Source organism: Manis pentadactyla, chromosome 3 (assembly GCF_030020395.1).
Source record: "Manis pentadactyla isolate mManPen7 chromosome 3, mManPen7.hap1, whole genome shotgun sequence".
NCBI classification, from domain to species: Eukaryota; Metazoa; Chordata; class Mammalia; order Pholidota; family Manidae; genus Manis; species Manis pentadactyla.
The window spans coordinates 170973689-170989174 of record NC_080021.1 but is presented as its reverse complement, the minus strand read 5'-3'; the positions used below and the strand labels follow the sequence as shown (position 1 = coordinate 170989174).

Genomic DNA, 15486 nt, shown 5'->3' with positions numbered 1-15486 from the left:
GGCCTCTGTCCTCAGTGCTGTCAGCACTCCAGCCTCTGCTCTGCTCTCCTGCAGCCTTGCAGCCATGCCACCGTGTCACCCAGAGCACTGGACAGGGCTCTTTAGATAGAGTCAATAAAAACGCATTGCCCACATATGTAGTGAGCTAGCCAACCAGGGCCAGGTGAGAATCCTGGCCACAGGGACCCTAACTTTATCCACAGCCTCACAGCCCAGCCCTCCCAGAGCAGAGAACTGCAGTCCCTGCCCTGGGAGGAACAGTCTACACACTGAAGGACAGCAAGGCTAACATGTACTGGCAGCAATTACAGGAAGTCGTGTAGGAGTGGATCTTGGGAGTGCTGAGCTGGGGATGGCTGTGTGAAAAACGTGTATTTATTGGCATGGGAGGCCTCTCCTGTGCCTCAGCATGCAACTCCTGGAGTACTCTCATTGGTCCCGGCGAGTGCTTCGAAGCTTGTTTATGGTGATGGCCTGCAGTAATCGGAGCCGCTCTGCACAATGATCAGGAAGAAGTGAAGATTCCTGGAGGTGAGCATGTGCAATATTTTCCCAGATGGATAGTCAACTATGGCAGTACCATTTATCAATTAAACTTTCCACTTAACAAAAATGTCCCAATTTTTATACTTTACAACAACACAACTCACAGATTAGAGGTTGCCTGGAGGTAGGGGAAGATGCAGGAATTAGTTGCAAATGGGCACAATCTTTTTGGAGTGATGGAAATGTTCTAAAACTGGATTTTGGTGATAGTGCACAACTCTAAACTTTACTAAAGATCATTCAACTGTACATCTCAAATGGGTAAATTTTAAAGTATGTATATTATACCTCAGCAAAACTGTTTTAAAAATTTCTCTGAGAATATTTCCACTTTGTAACTTTCATCCTTGTGGGGATGACTTCCCTTGAAGGCTGCTCTCCAAGGTGAACTTCTCTTCAGCTTAGCTGCAGAAAGCTGTGGTGAGACTGCAGCAAATTCCTATACTACAACGTGCAGCCCTTGTAAATGGCCAGTCAGTTGTGTCTTAACTGGATAACTCTGCTGTGTGATCCACAACCATGCTTTTTTATTAGAGGAGCAAGAAGTCAGTTGTATTCCTGAAGATCACAATTATTTCACTGGATATCAACTTGATACCCAGATGTGCTAAAAAGGACTAAAAGACCAAATCCTTAAGCATCATGCCATAGAAAGAGGGAGAACTTAAAACTCTGCTTATTATTCATGATTAAAAACAACCAGATAAATCTGTCAGACTTTTAACTGACTGAAATATACACATATATATTTTTTGGACAGCAGAGGGCAATCTAGTTTCCATGAAGCAGCTTTGAGGAAAATAAAAAGAACAAAAGGGAAAAAAAGAACTTAAAAGACAATATAGAATAATCAGATGGCACCACAGCCTTGGTGCTCAGGTGTGTTAAGTCGGTTCAGGTTTCCTCAGCCTCATGAACCATTTCCCTCCTTCCCATCCTCCATCCCCCACCCTCCAATCTCTATTACCTACATAATAAATTCAGATCCTTTGCTGTTCCTAAAGAGTCAGGGCAAGACTAAGGCTCTGTTGCTCCTGAAGCCAGGGATTAACCTGTACATTCGGCTATACTTCTGACTGACTATTGGCATGGGGAGCACTCACACAGCAAAGCCAGAGGAAGACGCCTCCTCTTCCCACCATGGCTGCCAACACTTGTCTGTTAACTGCCCCTCCTCCATGGTACTCACAAACCTAAGGTTTCCCAAGTCAGAGCCAGGATTTCTCAGAGTGGCCTGAAGATCGCCTGCATGAGAACCACAGGTTGGTACAGGATGCCTGTATGGGCTCTACTTTAGGCATGGAATCAGCATCTCTGGGGTCAGGACCCAGGAATCTGCACTTTAGCAGGCACCTTTTCATGATTCTTGATGATTCATAGGAACAGAAGTATGTGGCCTAAATAAGCAAGACATCTGACATTTACCCCATCAGAGGCACTTAGGTCTCACTGCAGGCGTACCTCTCTGATTCCCTCACAAGAGAAGAAGTGAGCAGTAAAGCATGAGGGCTTGACCGGGAAGGTGGCGGGAATGTTAAGTCAGCACACACTCAGACTCAGCATGTCTTCCCTGTCATCAGCACGTGTGGAAAACACTGGGGTGCTGCAGATTTGCAAGATCACTCTGAGTGAGGCTGGAAATGCACTCATCCAATCTTAAACAATAAATAAAAGTGAATGCCTCTAAAAATATCAAAGCAAAAATAGAAAATAAGAAAAAGTCAACAACAGCTAGCTGCATACTTAAGCCATGTTTACTTGGTCTAGTACTTTCCAAATTTACCTAAGTCTGAGAACCACATGGAAAGCTCGCTGACTCTCAAGGGTGCGTTAAGCGCCACCATTGCCCACTGAAGTGGGACTTCTCAGGTCTACAATGAAATGCCTGGATCTCCTCAAGCCATCGTTCTCCATAGGAAGTTCTCTTCAGTGTGTGAGCACAAAGAGGAATTCAGCTGGGTGGAATAACTGACCAACACCTCTATATTTTGTCATCACTCTCAGCACCAGAAGCAGGGCCTAACAATCCGGAAGCTGCTGGCTCCCGCAGGAATTGTACTGAGTAGAGCAGTGTGACTCCAGGTGTGGTCCACGGATCAGCAGCCACATCAGTAGGGAACTTACTAGAAATAGGAATTCCCTGGCTCCATCCCAGAATCTCTGGGGATGGGGCCCAGGCCTCTGTTCTAACAAGCCCCAGGGATTTGGATGCATGGCAGAGTTCAGAAGCCCTGCAATCGATTGTTTCCTAAACTTTTCTGGTGCGAAATACATCTTCCTAGGCCCCTCTACGGGTAATTCTGATTCTGAGAAGTTGGAACTAGAAAATGGAGATGCACTTTGTGGAAGCACCCCTGAGTGACTCATCAGGTAAGCTTAGGAGAATCTAGGTGCCTCCCTGATTTCCTCATATCCATGAGTCCTGGTGGAAGCAGGGGTTTGGTAAGTGATGCACGTAATTACTGATGGAGCTTCTCTGACCTTTTCCTAAACTCAGGCCAATCACTGTACCTGGGATAGGTGGTTGAGCAGTAATACTGTGTCTGGTTCTCCTACAGTAAGTGGCCTCAACGAAGAAGGGGTAACTTCAGTGGGGATGGTGCTGTGTCCAGGGATGCTCGGTGCTGGTGCTACAGCAAAGACCCGCAAGCTTGGCCACAGACGCATGGAGCAGAGCCTTCTACAGATCACAAGCACTTGGGCAACAAAACCATGATGGGCTGAGAAGCAGAGGCCCTTCTCCAGTTGGAACTGAATGAGCAATGCCTGCCCAATGTGATGGGAGCAGGGACGACAGCCATCCTTGGTTTGGTTTAGGAAAATAAAGGATCGGGATATTTTACCAGTTACACATGGAAAATTTTTAAGGAGACCAAATAACTTGCAGGGAAACAATGTGTGAAAAATGTCTCTTTTAAAACCTCTCTCACTTTACATTCTGCTTTATCTCCTACATCTGAAATTCCATAAAGTCTGCCTTTTGTAAGATCACATACTCTATTTCACCATCAAGAAGTTCACCATTTTCTTTTGTCTTAAGATTATTTTGTAACATTGGTAAATTCTCAATTTCCTTTTTTAAGCTCTAAATACAGGTGACCATCAGATACCATATTGGGTAAGCATTCAACCCACTTAAAAAGCTTTTTTCCAGTGTATCAACCCCTAAGAGCTGCATGTTTAAGATTTAAAACCTTAAGTCTTCGATTAAAGTCACATATTTTGAGCTTATCAAAGTGCTTGATAGGGGGTAATAAATAATGGTGGTTCCCTTATCCTCCCCCTCTGAGATTTTAAATGTCATCTTATAAAAGTGTTACATGTGTCTGGCTCCCTGGTGTGAAAAGAGTGATATCAGAAATTCAAACACAGCTGTAAATACAAATCTATTTTTATTGCTCAAAGGCCACTAAAAGCCTATAATCAAGACAGACTCTGCCAGGTGAATAAATCTTCATTTTGCCTGCCTAGAATATAAAAAAAGGAAAATTCCTGATTTAGTGATCTCTGAGATAGGTGGCCAAGCAGTAATATTGTGTCTTGTTCTCCTACAGTAGGTGACTTAAGTGAAGAAGGGGTAACTTTCCAATGGGGATGGTGCTGCTGTCCTGCAAACATCCTGAGACTGCATTTGCCATGAAAAAAATAATAAAAGAACCCAGATTACAGAGGGCTCCAACTATCTTCGAATTGTCCTAATATTCAAATTTTATTCTCCACTGTCCCTACTGTGGACACCTTTGTTATTTCTTGTCTAAAAGGAGTTGCCAGAATCTTTGCCTGGGTTGAGAATCAGCACCTAATCACACAGGGTGATACAAAATTCGACGGTTACTTTTCAATGAAATGGAACTGCAGTGCTGTTCTCTGTCCTTTTGCCTCCAAAGCTGGGAACATGCTCCATTCCTCTCCGAACTCACAGCTCTTCCTGCCTCAAATGGAAGGCTGCCATCACCTAGGCAGACCTGACAGCTGAGCGATGCTCAACAGCCTGACCTTTTAAGTGGTTAACATTCACTGGGCCTTTTAAAACAAACCTTTGTCCTTTTCTTGACAGCTTCTTTAATATGGGGTTTCATGCCAGGTACCCAATGGCTGAGCCTAGAAATTGCTGGTGTGGCCACCTCTCCATGTAACCCAGAAAGTCTTCATCAACCATCACCCAGAGTTTCAAATAGGAGCTTCTGGCTGCTTTCTTCAGCATTAAGTCCTTCCTACGCCACCATCACCAAGTGCAGGGGATGAAAAGCAGTCTGCATAGCAAGCAGATCTTAATCTGGGTAATAAGAGGGTCTTGAAATATGTGCCCTAAGAGTGCCCACATGGTTCCAGCCAAACCCCTAGAGGCTGTGTTGAAAATGGAGTCTTGGGTAATCCTGATTTCCTAATCCACTACTGAGCCTATGCAGAATAGGACTTGGCACATTCCAGGATATATGTTACAGATAGTTTTATGGAGGTTTCAGTTCTTAGTCACATCATTCTTATTGTCTACCTATTTTCAGCAATTAGAAACTAGGGGAAAATGACTATTTCCCAGAAAGCTTTCTCTTTATGAACTGTCAGACCTATTGGAAAAATGAAATGAGACATCTGCCTCACTCAACTTCCTTCCCATTCAGTTCAGTTCAGTTCTGCTTCTGTTTCCACTTCACAGCTCATTCTGTGATTAGTTATGAAAGAACAACTATTTGGTGAAAGTTCAACTTCCCCAAGGGTGGTCCAGAGTGTTGCCTGCTCTTTTCTATTATTTAAAGGTTTTCAAAAGAAATTTATTATATTCCAATAAAAATAAGGAATTCAGATGGTCTTGAATCTGGTGAATTTATTATTGATGTTCTCCAAATGACTTCCTTAAATAAATATTAATTCTTCCTGGAAATTGTGGTCATGGCTTTTGTTTCATTTGACGTTGACTCATAATAATATTACTCTATTTGAGGCATTTGAGATTATTCCATTAGTTTCCTTCTGGGGTTGCAGAACTGTTATTATACAGCTGTAGTTATATATGAATGTGTAACACTGAAGACAATGGAATGCTTTACTGGTTCAAATACGGTTGAATAGCTGTATGTATCTTTTGGGGCTCACTTTTCTGTACAGATCATCTTTTTTACCATAGCATCAATACCCCATGTTCTTAATTACTATACCTTTCTTTTACATCTAGAAAGAGTAAGTCCTTCAACTTTGTTGTTCTTCTTCAAGAAGAAATACCCCTTTGCATTTCCATGTAAGTTTTATATGCTTGTCAATTTTCACACACACAGAAAAAAACCTTCTGAGATTTTGGTTGAAATTGCACTAAATCCATTGGTCAATTTGGGGAAAAATAACATCTTTACAATGGTGGATTTTCCAGTCCATACACACATAAAATCTCTTCATTTATTAAGGTCTTATTTTTTCTCAAATACATTTCATAATTTTTCTATGTAGAGATCTTGTATAATTCTTGTTAGATTTATATCTATGGATTTAATTTCTTGATGCCTTTGTAAATGACATTTTAAAAATTCCTTCTAATTGTTACTGGTACATATAAATATGATCTTATATTCAGTAACCCTATTAGCTTTATTCTAATAGTCTGTGACATTTCTGAATTTTCTTCATTCACAATGTCACTGGTAATCTTTTTCTAGAATTGGTTTTAAGAATTGATATGGAATACTCTAACTCATGTAGTGAGCAAAAATAGTATTTTCATGTTAAAGCAGTTCACATATAGAACTTAGTATACTAGATTAAAACTATTCATGTTCGATTAGAACATTCAGAGTATTGGCCTCTGCATGGACAAATACAAAGGGCACCCAAAATATAAAGAACATGCTGATTTTCTCAGGATGTCAGTACACACATATCCTGTAGGTACTGTTCCCCTATCCCCCCCTACCCACCCCCTCACACAAAGAGAAAAGAATGCTGGCTTTTGGCCAATCTATATTTTCATGCCTATTTCTTTATCTTCAAGCATGAAAGACAACAAAAGACTAGTTCAAATGATACATTTTATTTCTCTCTCTGAACAGTGTATTCTTCTGATATCTCTATTGATGATAACATATTTAACTTCTAGATGACCTCCTCTTCTCATTTCCTTATCCTCTTCCCCAAATCTCCTTTCGAGGGTTACTCAGAAGTTACCAGTGTCCAGGAGAGTCTGCTTCCTGATAATGAAACTTCCCTGCTTAAGAGAGGCAGATCTGAGGTTGGAACCCAGTCTGCTCGGATTGCATCAGAAGGCAATGGAGACTGAAACAAGATCTAGTCCCCCCACTGAAGAAATGACACAAAGTAAAGGACCAAAGCCTTTGGTTCTGTCTTCAGCAGTGTTTATTGGAAACAGCAGTGCTTCCCATGGTAAGAGTTTTCTACATTAAGCAGTAAGATTTGCCTTTCACTTCACATGAACCACTACCACAGGCGGCAGGTCTGAAGCAGCACATTAAATCTCTGAACGTCTGTACAGCTGGGTAAATAGAACTCTGAGTGCCTAACAGGGCTTTAAGGATGGATATCAACAAAACAAAACAAAACACTCATAAGCTTACGCACAGCACTGTCCACACAACAGGAAGGTGAGAAAGAAGGGGCAGAAATGAAAGTGATGACTGGATTGAGGGAAAGATTGCATATGCAGCCACACATCTTAAACTTCTAAGCACAAAAATCATCTTTATTTGGTCCTCATTGAGGGCAGAATATGCACAAATGATGTTCAAAGAACACAAGGTAAAAGTGGAAAGTTACTGTTTCTTAGTCTATGAACTAGCACGAAAATGGTTTCTAGTGTTTTCTCCTTGTGTCTCTGTGCCAAATGGATTCATGAAACACACAGTTAATAAATAAAACTGAGGTGAAGGTATTTGTTCCCCTTTCCTTTACTTTCAGAAATGGCCATGTACATACATGGCTTCTCTACAGAGCAAGCAAGTTCATCTTGGAACCGTATCTACTCCCAATTCCTCACAATGGCAAATCTCTTCTGTCAGCCTGTCCCACAATATGCTGACTGCTAATTGTCTTACTTAGAAATAAAATGGGAGTGCCCTCTGGCTTTATTAGCAGGGAGGGAAGAAAACTGGCTATACCTCAGAAACAGGTGTTAGGAGGAGGAACAAAGGCGACTGTTGTCAGAAACGGCTGTTGTGCCCACAATCAACACTTTCTGCCAATAGCATCAAGGGACTAACTCATTCAGATCAGAAGACAATTTGCTGGTGAGTAAGGCTTTCTTCCACAATTCTGTGACTCACATACTTGGGAGGGAGCAATGTGAAAGCAAGATCTTTCTCCTTAAATGGAGAACCTGAGACCTTGGGAAGGCCCCTGGGTGATAGATAGTATCTTCAATAGGATGGTTTTTCTGGGATGTGGCTCATGGTCCTTTTGTAAGAAGCCACAGCCTCCTGAGAACTGTGTAAATAGCAGTTCTGTGACTACTGGCTGGTCTCAGATGGTATTTAAAAAGCACATGCCATGCCCACCAGGCTAAGAAGATACCACCGATCACCATGACCCTTGTGGGACTGCACAAGTCAGCCAAAGATGCTCGGTGGGGCGTGGCAACTCGGACCACTGCGGCCTGCGCTTGGGATGTGTCAGAAGCAGCATTACCAAAGCAGTGGTTACACTTAACTATCTGGGTCAAGAGGAGGTGAGCCAGTCAGCACAACACCCTAATGGGGCAGGGCAACCAGAATCTCCACATAATTGATGGGGAAGAAGCCTGACTGGCCATGAAGCATCCCCTCGTACCAGTTCTCATCAATCTGATTAGTGAGTGTGATGATGTCACCCTCTTTAAAACCCAACTCCCCTTCATTTTCAGGTTCAAAGTCGTACAGAGCTCGGCAGCAAGGCTGATCCATTGGGGCACCTGGGAGTAAAAGCAGGAGAGAAGAACACAGACAGACAAGGAGTATTTAATTCACACACCCTCCACCAGCTGCACCCACCCAGCTTGCCATCCCCCTTAGTTCTGCCCTCACTCATTCTCCTGCTGAAACTTCCTCTTGCTACTAGTCCTCAGCCTCTGCCGCAGCACATCTGCCCTCTCCCTGTCTTCAGGAGCTTTCTTGGAGTTTTGGAAGTTGTTGGATTTCCATTTCCAGTATGAAAAATGGCCACATCTATTCTTGTGACACATACAACACAGTTCATCAAGGTGTGCCTTCCTGACCATGCCCAGAGATGGGGGGAGACCCAACGACTTAAGGAGTTTTATATAGTTTTAGGTTGAAATACAGCATGACGAGAATTCTTTCCATGTTAAAATCTCTGCACAAGTGGAACAGTCTGGTTAATTGCACAGACAAAGCTTTAGTTTTCATTTTTTACAAATAAAGACTCCAGCCTCTGGAAAACTTCTATAATGTGGTGAAAACAAAACAATGTGAGACTATGGGCTCAAGTTCTTACTTGGTGTGACGCTGTATAGGGCACAAGTGCATATACAGAACAATGTGCTCCACCCTGAGTAAGACAGTGAAGGATGGAGTCATATCTTAAATCTTATCTTAAAACCGCACCTATTTTAAGTGACCATATATATTAGTAGCATGTTTACGCAATAAACTCAGACACATACAGACAGCACCTGGGTCATCTAGATAGCTTTCAAAGGAAATGATGCAGTATATTTTTTTACTTAAAGAAGGCAGAAAATTAATAAGTGTCCAAATGAAAAGTGAAATATGGGATTGGCTTCTGAACAGGGGGGATCAAGTTATAAATAGTTTCATGTTATATGGCTAGTCCTTGCAGCCAGCTAACCTCTAAGGGCTGCTGCTGTTCACACCTCTCACTGGGGGCTCTGAGCAGCCGAGGTGGACACAGACAGCAGAGAACTCCAAATGCCACCACAGGCCGCATTTTTTTCCTTCATGGTCTCCTGAGAGCATCTCACAAAACATTTCCTCCTGTAGAACATCAAGTGTTGAGGCTACAGAGAAAACGGGAGAAAGCTGAATATCTTTAAAATCCATATCCATTCTAAGACAATTTCCATGTCTTCAACAAAGCAAATGGTAAGGTTGAAACGTCTCAAGCACAGGTTTTTATCTAATTTGTGGGGGTGTGTAGGGGGATAGAGAGTGATGGTACCAGCTGAAAGAACATCTTATTGGGTACATGTCAATATTCCTGATAAAAATAAATTTTAGCTTTTACCATACCAACCCTGTTACAACAGCTCAGTGAATCAGTTGGATCATGGGGAGGAGGAAAAGCTAGCAGATGCTGAGATTCAAAATATAATTCACCTGCAAATATATTTGCCAGTGTGCTCTGACCACAAACAGTCGCAGAGCTGCCGTCTGTGGGTTCTGTGTGAGCGCATGTGGCGCACACCACCTAGGGGCACTCGCTCTCAAACTGAAATCACAGAAAGGGAAAAACAGAAAGCTGTCTCCCCAGCCCCCGGCAGCAAACTGGTATGTTCAGGCGACTTACAACCTCCAAGAAAGTCAAAATCAAATGTGTTAGTTGGGAGGTTAGTGTGTGCTGATGACAGAGACAGAGAAAAAGGGATGTACAAATAAAGATTACAGAGGGGAGAGGAGGAGAAAGGAGGGAAGTAATGATCAATGAGAAGAGAAGGAAAGAGTCCTTTAAAATAATTTCTACCAGATGAAACACTTCTGTAAGAAATACATCACTGCATATTCTTATGCAGCAAGACCGGACTGCTGCTAGAATTTCTAGAAGTATTTGGGTCAGCAGGATGTGCCCAAGACCCATGCAATAAGGTGTGCAGGTCCCCACTCCTTACCTGCAGGTTTGGGGGTGGACGTATGGGAGAGGCCCCCATTGGGCTGAGTACTATCTCCAGTTGGAAACTCCAGGCTCATTCGTGGTTTGGGCTGGTATTCCCTTCTAGGCTGAGATGAAGCTTGTCTTATTCTGCATTAAAAAGAAAAGGTGGAGGGAGAAGTATGTAGTCAATTAAGAAGAAAAATGAAAAGCAATAAAATCCAGGAAATGCATAGCTCACCCACCAGTCTACCATTATGGAGCAGGGGACATCTGAAGAGGACCCTTAGTTTTCTTATTTGTGTGTATCTCTGCTTTGAAGGATGTTCCTCCAAGGTCATACCCTCATTTTCTTCATCCTGTCTATCAATCCCTCACTTCCTCCATTTATTCAGTGCTCTTTGCAGATAATGCACTGAGCTAGGTTTTGGGAACACAACAATGAGTAAGACAGACAGTTCTTGCCCTCAAGCAGCTTATGATCTGTGGTGGAAACAGAACACAAATGGATCACCATAAACTGTAATAAGTGCTGCTCTGGAGATGTGCAAATGCTATGGGAACACCAGGGCAGGGGGGGAAAGGGTCTACCTGTACATGGGGAGGTTGGAGAAGGTTTAAGGAAGGAGGTGAAAGACAGGTAGGAGTCTTGTCTAGAAAAAAGAGCTTATCCTCTTGGGAAGCTCTGGAGGAAAGAAAGAAGGAAACACTGTGTGCTGAGAACAATGACCAGTCTGAGGAACAGGAAGCAGAAAAGAACTGAGGGAAGATAGGAAGAAGGTGGAAAGGCCACTAAATGTATTCCATACACCCTTAAGTACTTCCCACAGTCTCAGGTGTTCACTGAGCAAAACATACAACAGATTTGCAAAGGTGAGGAGAGTATAGGGCACTGTGATGGTAGAATGATACTGACTTTGAACACATTTCAGAAGAAAAAAAGGAAAAGTGGCCCTTGATGCTCAACAAATATCACAAAGACACATACTAGCTCTTTAGTATGTTAAAGTGCATGGTTTTAAACCTTTCCAGAGGCTAAAGAGTGTTACACATACTTCCACAAGGGTTCACTGAGGGAAGATGCACAATCAAAGCACTCCTCTGGGAAGACACTGAGGACAGGAAGAGGCTGGTCAGACGGGAACAGTGGAAGCAGGTGCAGAGGAACCCATAGTGCAGCATGACAGGATCGGAGGCTTTGTATGTGCATTTAGCCATCTCATCAGCAATAAGAATCTAATCTGGTCATGATCTGAGAATAGAGGCTGCTGAAGCAATCCTTTGATTTACACATACAGCAAAATCATTCCGCGTAATCTAGCCAAATAAGGTAACACATAGTGCAGAGCACATAGCTGTGCAAGGCTGTATCCTAACTCCATGGAGGCCCATTCACAAAAAAACTACTGCGACCCCACATATGAGGGTTGGAACAGGCACACGAAAGCAGCTCCCTCTGATGGTGGAGGAATTAATCATCTGCAAGAGAAACAAGGTGTGGAAGACACAGACTTGTAGATAGGTCAACGCTTGATCATCAAGCCCAGTCTGCACCATAGCAGGATCCTGGGCAGGTTCCTTCATCTCCCTGAGAGAGGTTACTTCACCTTCATCTATTAGGCAAAGTGAATAACACTTCATTTTCAGGGCTATTATGAGATTGATGATGAAATGACTTCAGTACCGACACACAACAGCTGCTCAGCAAATCACATGCATTACTGTTGGGAGCTTCCTGGTGTCCCACCTGTGGCAGCCAGAATATAATTCAAGTATTCAGTTCTCATAAACACAAGATTAGATTCAATGGAACAAAGTAAAACACAGCACAAGACAAAATCAAATCAAAACAAACATTTCGCAGGTGCCTGTGAAGGATCAGTGGGAATTTTGGCAGAAGTTTTCCTTCAAATGTCTTCTATGATTTCCTTACACATCATTTCATAGCAAGAAAGTAGAAATAGAAAATGCAGTGAGCTGCCAAATACCTTTCTTCCAGTCTGACGGTAACTTGCTGCAGGATCTGGACTGCCTGCTTATGATACTCCAGCTGGGCCTGGACAAGCGCAGAAAGCTGGCTCACCTGTTCAATCTGCAGATTGGTGGGGGAATCACACCTTCATTACCTGATCACTGCCCTTAAGCAACTATGACTGCCCAGTACATATGACAGAGCTGCCCCTGACACATAGCTCAATGCTTGGTGACGCATGACTGTATGGGGAGCCAGGCTATGACAGATAGTTTTGCAGGTTCCAACACAATTAAGGATGAGAAAGCATTCATATGCTTGGATACTCCAGTATCATGAGGAGAAGCAACATTAGTAGTATGTAATTCTCCTGAAGATCACATAAGTCTCACTGAATGGTCTCATGCTTAGCTACAACCTTCTGATGAGGATTTTGCTTATTTTATTGATCTTCTATAGGAAAAAGATACATTGACCAAAGGACACTTTGTTCCCTATACTTTAGATGCTCAGTCAACATATATGAGTGCTGTTAATAAAGCTGTGAATACTGATTTCTCACATGAGGCACCATGGGAGGTAACGGTTATGGAAAATCCTTTGTACTCTCTGAGCCTCATATGCAAAGTAAAGGGGTTGGGTCAAGCAATATCTTAGGTTCATTTGAGTTCTAATAGCCTAAGCATCCTTAGTTACTCTTCATTTTGTGTCTCACGTTGTGATCTAGCTAAACAGCGGTTGCAAGTCAACAGAGGCAACACTGCCCCGTAGGTTTTGGGATGGGTGGGGCCCTGGGTACAGTGATGGAGCACTGTGATTCAGGGCACCCCTCATGCCTACAGTAATCCTCTGCAATAGTTAGGGGGACACAAGTTGTTTTATACAAACACAAACTGACACTGTCTAGGTGGCAGGAAACCCGGGGTATGTTCAACATGCCTCCTCGTCAGCAGTCAGGGCAAAGCAGTTAAGTGGTAAGTACATAAAGGCTCTGTGAACACCTTGGCAGAGGTTGGTCAGCAACTGATGGGGGTGGAGGTGGGTGTGAGCAAGAACAGGAAAGCTGGTTAACAGGATTTATCACAAGAGTGGTCAGAAAGAAGGACTGTCTTCATGGCTTTGAAGCTAAAAGAACTCAACAAAATGTAACTTCTAAAGCCATGAATAATAATTCAGTACTCTGAAAATTTTAAAGCAGCTTCTGAACTATTTCATCTATACCCCAAAGGTAGTACCCATGCCACAAGCACCAGTCTCAATGGAAATTACTTTTTGAAAGAAAATGTCAACTTTACTTCAAAATTCAAACATCTAAACCTATTCTGGATACTCAATCCCGAATGCATTTTAGTTGATATTCTTTTATATCTGATGTCAATCTGCCCTATATTTCAACAGAGTATTTTTTAAGCTATGAATCATCAGAACAGTCTTTATCTTCTCACTGTTAGTAACACTCTAAGATCATTAGTAGAGAAAAATCTAGTTAAATCAAACCAACATAGGAATATAGAAAAAACTTTACCATTTCTCAATCTTCTTCATTATTTCAAACAACTAGAAAAAAAAATAACCATCTACTAACACTCTCACTACATAGTGCAATCAGATATTAATATCATTTACATACTCCCTTAACACATTAGTCTTGTGCCTCAATGGCAAGATTACATTAAAAACCACAGGAAAGTCACTCACATCCATCTCCAAGAGATTGAACATGCTTGACTCAGCAACTTCTTTAGACTCATCAAATTTTTCCAGAGCCTGACGGAGCTCTTCATCGGGAATCCTGCCTTGTCGCTTCTTCTTATAATCAAAGTCCAGGCGTCGACCCTCCAACTTCTTTAGATGATGCTGAAAAAGTTAAGGGCAGGAATATGCTTCAAAAGCACTCATAGAAAAGGTCTACTGACAGCTCACTTCACCATCATGCCCATTAGCTACCAAAATAAGATAGGCTAAGTTCTAAAAATCATGTCACCAGAAGAATAAATATGCATCAGAGGGGTAAATGTTTTCAAAGACCAAAGATTTTGTGGGAAATACCAGTGTCCTTTATTTCCTGCCCTTGGAGGGCCAAAGCCAAGCTGGAATATGCCTTTCATCCCATGACAGAAGCTGGGGATGTGTGTACATGCAATGCATGGGTACAGTCCCCACAAGTCCCCAAGAGGAATGGTCTCTCATAAGAGGGCAGCAGAAAAAATCTTTTCTTGAAGTGAGAAAGAATGTCATTCTTGCTTTCAAATCATAGAACATTAGTGATGGAAATGACTATAACTTTGAGGAAGCAATAAATTGCTTATTAAAAACATAGATTACTGAAGCCCTGAACTTGAAAACCCAGGGCTGGCGCTAGAAATCTCTATCTTAACACTGATTGACTGACATAGCTCTCAGGGAACCACTGAGTAGTTTAAGCCTTTGAGTCTTCCATTTGACAGATGATAAAATTCGGTCAAAAAACCTAACTTGGAAGGGACTTTAAAGGGGTCTAACGCCCCACAGTGTGCTTCAATCCCACCCTGCATTATCCCCACCATGTGGTGGCTGCCCAGCCTCACCCCAACACTGCTAATGACCAAGTGGGAAAGCAGCTTCCCAAAACTACAAAGTATTTTTTTTCCCTGAAAGCTGCAGTGCTCCATTACTAATGGGTGGGAGAAAATCCTAGACTTCCCTTGATCCTGGGTATGTAAGGAAAGAAAGGGAAGGAGATGAAAGCAGAGTTGGGAGTGGTAAAGAAATGAGAAGTAAAGGAAGAAGAACAATATCCATGACCTTCCCTTCCACTGCACACCCTGTCTCCAGGCCATGCCCTGACCCAAGCTAAATGTTTGTTCCTTTGGGAGGAATATTCTCCTGAAACATCTGTATTTGCAGTCAGCTGTGGGGTAGAGTATAGGAATCAGAGTTACATTGTAGATTTAAAGTCAGTCTGCCACTTACTAACTGTGCAACCTTGAGTGAGTAGTAAGGTGAAGGCAATTTAAGTTAGAATAAGGAGATCTAGGACACTTCAAGTTATGGTAGTCCATTATACAATAAAGAAAGTTAAATTTCAGACAGGTTCAACAAATATATGTTTGTTGAAGAAGTGAATGAGCAGACATTACACACCTGGACAGAGGCAAAGCCAGTTGAACCTGATTTATTTGGAATAGCTCAACTGTTCTACCTGCTTTAGAGAGAGGACAGTTGGC

General features: G+C 42.4%; 1 protein-coding gene across 4 annotated transcripts in view; it reads right to left on the bottom strand.

Annotated features, from left to right (window-relative positions):
• Positions 1 to 6865: 6865 nt before the first annotated feature.
• The window catches only part of SH3GL2 (SH3 domain containing GRB2 like 2, endophilin A1), a 254199-nt gene continuing 245578 nt past the window's right edge, over positions 6866 to 15486 (bottom strand). For all 4 annotated transcript variants that reach the window (XM_057498723.1, XM_036888155.2, XM_057498725.1 and 1 more), the window contains 4 exons: positions 13979 to 14137; positions 12297 to 12400; positions 10328 to 10458; positions 6866 to 8434 (listed from right to left, as the gene is read on the bottom strand). In XM_057498723.1, coding sequence (XP_057354706.1) covers positions 8235 to 8434; positions 10328 to 10458; positions 12297 to 12400; positions 13979 to 14137 — 594 coding nt within the window. In that variant the 3' untranslated portion in view covers positions 6866 to 8234. The remainder of the gene's footprint in view (positions 8435 to 10327; positions 10459 to 12296; positions 12401 to 13978; positions 14138 to 15486) is intronic.